The sequence below is a fragment of the Helianthus annuus genome, chromosome 8, assembly GCF_002127325.2.
Source record: "Helianthus annuus cultivar XRQ/B chromosome 8, HanXRQr2.0-SUNRISE, whole genome shotgun sequence".
NCBI lineage: Eukaryota > Viridiplantae > Streptophyta > Magnoliopsida > Asterales > Asteraceae > Helianthus > Helianthus annuus.
Genome location: NC_035440.2, coordinates 24210533 through 24219294, shown reverse-complemented (window position 1 = coordinate 24219294; position 8762 = coordinate 24210533). Strand labels below are relative to the sequence as shown.

The 8762-nt window shown below is 39.1% G+C and overlaps 1 protein-coding gene across 1 annotated transcript; it reads right to left on the bottom strand.

Moving 5' to 3' along the window:
* Positions 1-596: 596 nt before the first annotated feature.
* LOC110944054 (kunitz trypsin inhibitor 5) lies at positions 597-1277 on the bottom strand. Its single transcript, XM_022185776.1, has one exon. It carries the CDS (start codon positions 1275-1277, stop codon positions 597-599), a length of 681 nt encoding a protein of 226 aa, XP_022041468.1.
* Between the last annotated feature and the right edge of the window lie 7485 nt (positions 1278-8762).

Here is an 8762-nt window from a genome sequence, read left to right as displayed (position 1 = left end):
ATGAAATTTATCTCTATTTCACTCCCCCTCTAACGCCATCCAATTCAACTGTTAAATCCTGGTCACATGCCCCTGACATGAGGGGCATTTTAGTCTTTTCCCATCCCAGGTCTGAATCAGAATTTAACAGCTGAATTGGATGACGTTAGGGGCGGGGAGTGAAATAGAGATAAGCTTCATAGACCAGGGAGTAAAATGACTAGTTTTAAAAAATTAGGGCAAAACCATTAAAACGACCAAACCATAGGAAACAAAATAGAAGTTTACTATAGTTAAAAAGTATCTTTAGTCATGTGTTTTTTACCCTCGGTCAACAAATATTGATTTTCTTTGGTAAGAAAACCCACCAAGATATTTTCTTAACAAACTAAAATTAAAAAAATCTATTTTGGTTGTAGCAAGTTTTTTGAAAAGCATAAAAGGATATAAAAACAAACATAATCGTGATAATACAATGAATTTGAGTCTTGCGAATATTACAAGTGTGCTTTTTTCATAATCCTTTGACAAATGATAATTTATTAATTTCATCAACATACAAAATTATTCAAATGTGCATTAACAACTCACAAAAAACACCAATTCGATCAACACTACTACTCAGATTGAACAGAAGCCACGGAACTACCAAACGAATTCTGAAACACAACCGGATAAATGGCGTCGGTCGGGGCAAGAAACCTCTTGCCGTCAGGATTCGAGACAAGCCCAATATTGTAGCAAGTCATATCGGTACTGGTACTGGTATTCGAACCACATTTAAATGGACATAACTGAATCTGGTAACTCCTCAAACCCGGCATCATATCATCTTCCACTAGCTGAAAACAGCTTTCGGGCGCGTTTAACTGCCCGCCTATAGTAATAGTTTTAGTAGTAGTAGCAGTAGCAGTAGCAGCAACAATATTATCTGACGTGGACAACTTCAATATCTTGGATCCCTGGCAAGGGTCCGCAACATTTGCTTCAATGGAGACTGGATACGCTTCACGAACATAGTTTTCGTCGAAAATGATTGGTGTAATGGTGAATGGGACGCCATAGCTTAGTTCGAATGGTTCTTGTGTGACGTCGAGTGGGCATGCGTCTTTGGTGGCCCGGGTGAGAGTGAGGCCGCCCCCAGTGCCGCGTAGGAGTGGCATGATGTAGTATGGGACGCCCTTTAGAAGCTTGTTGCCGACGGAGTCGTAGATAACGTCGGCAGTGGTGGTGGGAAGTGGATGTGTGCCGATGAAGATGAAGAGGTTTAAGAAAATGAAAGACAATGTGATCTTCATGAGGATAAGATAAGTAGAAAGTTGTAAGAAAAATGTGTTCAATAGTTTAGTTTGAGAAACACAAACAAGGAAATTGTTGATATTTATAGAAGGATACCAAGTTATGATTAAAGTTTTAATAATTAAATATTAAATCATTCATATATGCATACGTATATTATACTTATTGTAAGAAGTGTATAAAATATTGTAGGGGTGTATTGATAATTTAATAGTAGAGAGATAATAGTAGGGCAAATGGTTATGTAATATGTATTAAACATAAAGCAAAATGTATCAAATGTGTTTCTCGTTGTTTTTATGTATTACACTTAAAAGCAAAACGTACAATGTTTTGTGTAGTTCTCGTCTTTTCAACATAATATTGAGTGTGGAGTGTAGGGAGAACTTCATTGGAGAACCACAAAAAAAGTAAAGACGGATGAACCATGGATTTTACACATAAAAAAACTCACTTAAAAAATAATTTTAAACTTATTTTCACACAAAATTATATATTTAATCAATATAGCGGTTAGGTATGAAAAACATCCATCAAATTTTCACACAAAATTATATATTTAATAAATATAACGGTTAGGTATGAAAACGTTCATCAAATATTTAGACGATTGAAGAAACACAAGCTAGTTAGATACTAAAACGAAAAGATGAGAAGATATTTTGTTGAGTTATTGGTCATGCATGTGCCCACATTTAGTGCATACTTCATAATTTGGGCATTCTGTCTGTTTCTTTCATAGATCTTGAATTCATGATACCCTACAAATTTATTTAGAATTTTTGGGGCCAATTAATAGTGTAAGAAGGCACACTTTTAGTTTGATGTAACATTTTTTATTTTAAAATAATATATAGATATATACAGACATTTGAAAATATCTTTCTTGGATAATTGATTTATCTTGATGCATTGGAATGAATTTGTGTTTTTCTTATTGAGAAATGGACAAGTTGTGAAGCATGGCTAGTGGGGAACTTGAAAGAGAAACCCGGTGGCTTTAGATGATGGCACGTAATTAAGTAGTCTGAATCATCATGCAATCTATCTTAAGAACGGTGGGTGTGGATGTTGGAATGTGGGCGTTTTGGCCCTTTAACGTCGAGTGCTCTACCCCATGTTGATGTTTTGGTTGTCGTTGCTCGCTTGGTGTAGAGATTCTACATGGCGGGCAGGGGACTGGGTGACATGGCGGGTTGTGGTTGGTTGGTTCAATGTAGCCTTTTTTTTTTAATTTTCTTTATAGTTTTTTAAAATATTCCACATTGCTGGCCACGCCCAGCTAAGCGACTCCCCACCACACCCCTAGTTTTTGAGTATTAGCTTGTGGATCCCACCCTCGTCACGTGTCGAGCAATGCCTCCAACCCAAACCCCTCCACACCCCATAGTCTAAGTGAAGACAACTCATACTTAATCAAACTTTCTAACCTTTTTTCTTTAACGGTCAACTAAATCACCAGATAAGCATTCTGAGATATTCTCAATTAAGCAAATGCATCCTCTTCTTCATAACAGTCAGAGTTGGATGTATACCCGAGCCACCAAGCCACCAGTTTCGGGGAAAACCCACCCGCTCGAAGGCCCACCGCGGTAAAACCCGGTTCGGCACGACTTCAAACTGGCGACCTTCAAAGAGGTCTACTTCTAAACTTCATTGCCGCCACCAATGTCCTTCAAAGTGATGCTAGTGGGAGTTGAACTTGGGACCTCAATGAGAGAAACCAAGTGACTAAACACTAGACCAACTCCTAAGGACTCAAACTTGCTAACTTAATCGTTGATTTTATTCGTAACTTTGACCTAATTTGACCAAAAATGAGATTCCAAGTAGATATGGTTTTTAACCATCATCAATCGATGAGATGAATGAGTTTAAGCTAAAAATAACTAGAATCACTATTGGAATGAGTTTAAGCTAAAAAAATATGGTTTAGTATGTGAAAAAGTGATTTTTGATGAAATTGATAATTTATGTTATTTTTAAATTTAAGAATGCCAAATTGTGTTTTGGTTAGTTTAATTGGGTGACGTTGGTTTAAAATGATATCTTAAATCTGTTATAAGGGGAGGAGGGGTGGTCACTAGTGATAGATTTCTATCACTCTCATTATTCAATCAAATCATATCATGTCATCAACCAATATTCTATCACTAGTGATAGAAATGTAGGAGGGGTGGTATCACTAGTGATGAAATTCTATCATTCTCAAATTTTTTTAATTTTCATTTTAAAATTAAATTTCACTAATTTTTTTTAATTTTCATTTTAAAATTAAATTTCACTAATTTTTTATTTTAAATTAGAAATTAACAATAAAACACTAAAATTAAAAATTTCATTACATTTAAAACATATTCAATTTAACATACTAGAAACATACAATTTAAGAAAAAAAAACCTACTCTTCGTCCGAATCATGAAACTCCAAACCTAGTGAAGCTACTAGTTTGATTAAATCGTATCTCAACCGAAAGTGAGTTTCTTCGTTACGCAATTGTAGATGGATATCTTGTGGAACTTGAACTTGTGTAGGAGGATCCGGCACCCAATCCGGGGATATTGCACGTTCGTCTTCTTTGATCAGCATATTGTGCAATATGATACATGCGTACACTATGCTATGTATTGATTTCTTGCACGTCGCACGAACCGGTCGGTGTAGTATACCCCATCTACCCTTTAAAACACCAAATGCCCTCTTGATGAAACAATGGTTAACCGGGCAGGGTTAACACACTGGTTTCGTCAAGAAGGGTTAATCCCTTCCTCCCGAGGATCGCTGGCTGGATCGTCTGCTGGTTGATCTCCTGCACAAGGAAACAAACCGTGACTCGTAACAAGGAGGATGGGGTGGGGGTGCTCCTTGTTACCACTCTCCGGCGTGAGAATTAGTAGTCTACTTGGGAAGCAAAGTATGATAGTAGTAGTAGTGAGAGAGTTGTGAAGAGATACCTCAAACCTGGTTTGGGTTTGGTACTTATAGCCGAGGAGTGAAGGAGGAGGTGAACGGATAGACTGACGACATGCTACACCTTTGCAGGTGTGTCAGGCTTGTCGGTTGTGGAGGTGAAGCCACGTCAGCCTGTCGCTTACGTAGACCTGACAGGCGGCTGTCATTGGTGCTACTTGCTCTGTGGTGTCAGTCCCACTTGCTGAGTGCACAGGATGCGGTGCGGGCCGCATCGCTGCTTGCGGTAACTCTAGATGTTCCCGCGTCTCATGCTTTGATCAAGAAATACGCGAGATGCGGTGCCAAGCCGCATCGTCGTCTGTGGTGACTGTTGATGTTTCCTGCATCCCTTGTCGTGACGAAAATGCCCATATGATGCGGTGCCAGCCGCATCGCTATGTACATCTGCTTTCATACACAAGGTAAGGCTTCTTCTTATCCTTTGACTGATTGGATTCGAAGTGTCACACCCCGATTTCCACACGTTTCACCGGTGGACCCGATGGGGGATTACCGTGACGTAGTTGGCAACAATATAGTCAAACCACACAATATTTAAATGCACAGCGGAAGCATAAAGATAGATATATTCCGACCATTAAATGTAATATCCAAGTATCACAAACAGTCGAATATAATCCACAGGGGATCAAAATAAAATAGGAAATATAATGTTCAACAGATAGTGGCATCCCAAGCTTGCGAGACTCTAACGATGCTAAGGAGTGGCCAGCCTATTTCGTACAGAACCTGCATTTAATCTTTTTGGGGAAAATACGTTAGTTTATACTGGTAAATACATTCAACCGACACTTTTGTAAAAAAATGTTTAATAAAATTGATTTGAATGCACAAGGCACAAACTCTTTATAACTTGGGATAATTAATCAATTAAATCTTGTAAAAGAATTACATGTTCGCTATGCGTTCAGTCGCCCGGGTCGTGTCGGGTTTAAGGTTAATAGACACGCCACATAGCATAAAGCCGTGGCGGGAAAACCAACGGTTATACCTTTATAAATATAGACACATTGTCGGGTGTACGCCTACACCCGCGTGTCGAGGTCGTGGCCATTTCGTAAAATGATGCCAAGGATATCCGGGACATGGTCATTAAGCTCCCAAAGGCGTAAAGCCAACAAAACCAATTTTTAAACGGGTCACGTTGAAAACACCCAACTACTAATGAGTTGGGGTCAATTGCCCGACCAAGCGGTATTTTTATATACCGTAACCCAAGCCCGTATAACGGAAAATAAGTTAAAAGTATTTACCTGAGCAAGTAATAACCTCAATAAATAAATGCAAGTATCTTTTACTGGTCTCCTATTCTGGAACGAAGGTTTATAACAACCTATTAGAATCCTAACGGGTCCTTAATTTAGCCTTAGCTTAGACCGGTCAGTTTCAAAGGATAATTACGGTTTAATCGAGTGAAAGGCGAAAACCGGGAATGGAATGTGGTTTGGACCCAACAAGTTTGAAGACTTGTTTTAAATGGGTAATATAACCACACTCTGGATTTTGAAGTGAAAACGATAAGGTTTGACCCGTTTCGGCTAGTTTATGTAAACTAGTTACATAAACCGAACCGTACGCGTAAAAGGCGTAACGGGTAACCGTAGGAGTCCTACACAGGTTTCCTAAGTTAATATGCTTTAAAGCGGTTGTGGTATCAGTAGGATACCTTTCATTATGCCCATAACGAGTTTAATTCCAATATACGCCCCGTAGGGGTATTTCGGTCATTTTAAAGATTATAAAAGAGATTTCCGAGTTCTACAGGAAATCTGAGTTTTCCGAACAGTTTATAAAGTCCAAAATACTCTATTTATTATTTAAAATCAGTAGCAATTGGATTCGGGTCAAAATACCTTGTAGAACTCATTTTATGTTCGAAAAGGGTATATTCGGTATTTACCGACTCAATGCCATAACCGTAGGTTATGAGCAGGTTAAAAATAGTTAAAAATCTTTAAAAATCCCAAAATATTATTTTACATCAGTGTGTAAAAGGTTTGGTGTCGAAATTTGGGTTTAGATAGGCTTTATGCTAATTGCGCCGTTTAATTACTAAAGTCTCCGTAATTGCGCTATTTAGCATAACTCCTATTCTAGACCTCGGATTGACATGAAATTTTAGGGACATGCTTAGAAATCAGTAACTAAGGTTATTGTCCTTTCACATGTCCAAAATTCTCGTTTTAAAGTAAAAAGGGCGTTATGGTCAACTTTTAAGCATTTAACGGAAATGTGCAAAAGACTCGGACAACCAATGAACCGGTCACAGAGGGTTATACCATCATGTAACCTGGTCCTAAGAGAGTCCTAAGGTATATCTAAGTCATACCATAACGGGTCAGAACTGAAGTCAGAGCAAAAGTCAAAGTTTTGCGACTTTCGGTTCCGAACCGGGTCAAAACAGTAAATGGTCGGATCAAACAAGCTTAGACCAGTTATAATACTTATTATCATGTTATATGAGTGTCAAAACAAGTTACACGCCATCTACATTACTTATTATGCATAAAATCGAAAGTTAGCATTCTGTTGACTTTTTCTAAGCAAGTTTGACTCGACATTTGGACTAGTTAGAGTGGGAATCAGAGGGTGCCCTTTTAGGGGTTTAATGCCCACATAATTACCAACATATAACTACCTTTGATTCGACAAATCACTGGACCATTAGTGATTAATCGTCAAGTCAATCGTTAATTACGACGGATTGACTTTTAAGCTATAACTAAGCAAAACTAAACCAAGAAAGGGTGGAGCACACTTACAAGAGTCCTATGCACGACCAGGGATGAGTATTGAAGGCACTTGAGCTTCAGAAGTGATCAAGAAAGCAGATTGAAGGTGTGAAGAACAATGTTGCAACTTAAGGTCCTTTTATACTAGTTTAGGCACCTTAGATCATTGCCACACAAGTCTACAAGTGTTCTTAGATCACCAACATGTGTCCCTGAGTGCTAGGGGACGTTTAGGGGGCGCCCATGCTCTCATTATTGCTCAATAAGTCGGTAAAAACACTCAATAGTGCTTCTGTCCGACCTTTCTGCATCTGGGGCATTGACGCGGCCCGTGTTAATGATCAGGTAACCTTTACGCGGGTCGCCTGAATCTCAATGTCAAAGCCCATATCTATACTGTCAGCGCAGCCCGCGTAAAGTCCCTTGTTTCTTTAACGCGGCCCGCCTGAGACCTGTTTTTCAGGATTTTTAAATCTTTCTAATTATTGCACTGGCCTTTGGCGTTTCGAAGGGGTAACTTTGCACTTTGGGCCTCGTTTAATTACGTACAGGGGCCCCGTGACTTTTACCCGCGCCGTTAAGTCCTCGGTTAATTTATCATTACCCGAAAAGTCCTAACTTTCAAAGTTGACGCTTTTAACCCCTCACATACGAATTCGATCATAACTTTCTCGTTTCAAAACGGAACCTTGCGAAATTTATATCGTACATTCTAGTGAGCGTAATTTACTGTTACAAAGTTTCGGGTTCGTTAAAGGGTCACTCAGAGGTATAACTTAAACATGTTGACACATTTAACCCCTGTAGTTTGTAATCTCTCACTTTCTTCCGCATATCGTTCCGTACGACCCATGATTTATTCGTTTGAAGGTACGAGCATCATTTAGGGTTACTGTACAGTATATTTATCCCTCATTGACATTTTTAACCCTCGGATTCACATACTTTCTATGTTTGTCAACTTTAGTCCCTATTTAGTATCTACTACCACGTGTATACTTATGACACGTGTCAATACATTATAGGACGCAAAATTTCGAGGTGTTACATCCTCACCCCCTTAAAAGAAATCTCGACCTCGAGATTTATTGAAATAAATGAGGGTATTTTTCTTTCATCATGGATTCTACTTCCCACGTGTATTCGGGACCTCTACGGGCATCCCATTTTACCTTCACAATCGGTATATACTTCCTACGAAGCTTCTTAACCTGTCGATCCTCGATCGACACAGGTTTTTCAACGAACTTTAGGCTCTCATCGATGTGTACATCTGTATGCGGTATAACTAGTGATTCGTCAGCGAAACACTTCTTCAGATTACAGATGTGGAACACATTGTGGATACCACTGAGCTCTTCTGGTAAGTTTAATTTGTAGGCAACCGATCCGACACGTTCGATTATCTCGAAGGGTCCAATATATCTCGGGCTTAATTTGCCTTTCTTACCGAATCGCATCACCCCCTTCCAGGGCGATACCTTAAGCAATACTTTGTCGCCTACTTCGAAATTGAAAGGCTTACGCTTCAAATCTGCGTAGCTTTTCTGCCTATCTCGGGCAGCTTTCAATCAATCGCAAATTTGGACAATCTTGTCCGTTGTTTCAAATATTATATCAGGTCCTGTCATCTGGACATCTCCAACTTCTGCCCAACAAACGGGCGTTCTACACTTTCTACCATATAGGGCTTCAAAAGGTGCAGCCTTAATGCTTGTATGGTAGCTGTTGTTATATGAAAACTCGACTAATGGTAGGTGGTTATCCCAACTACCACC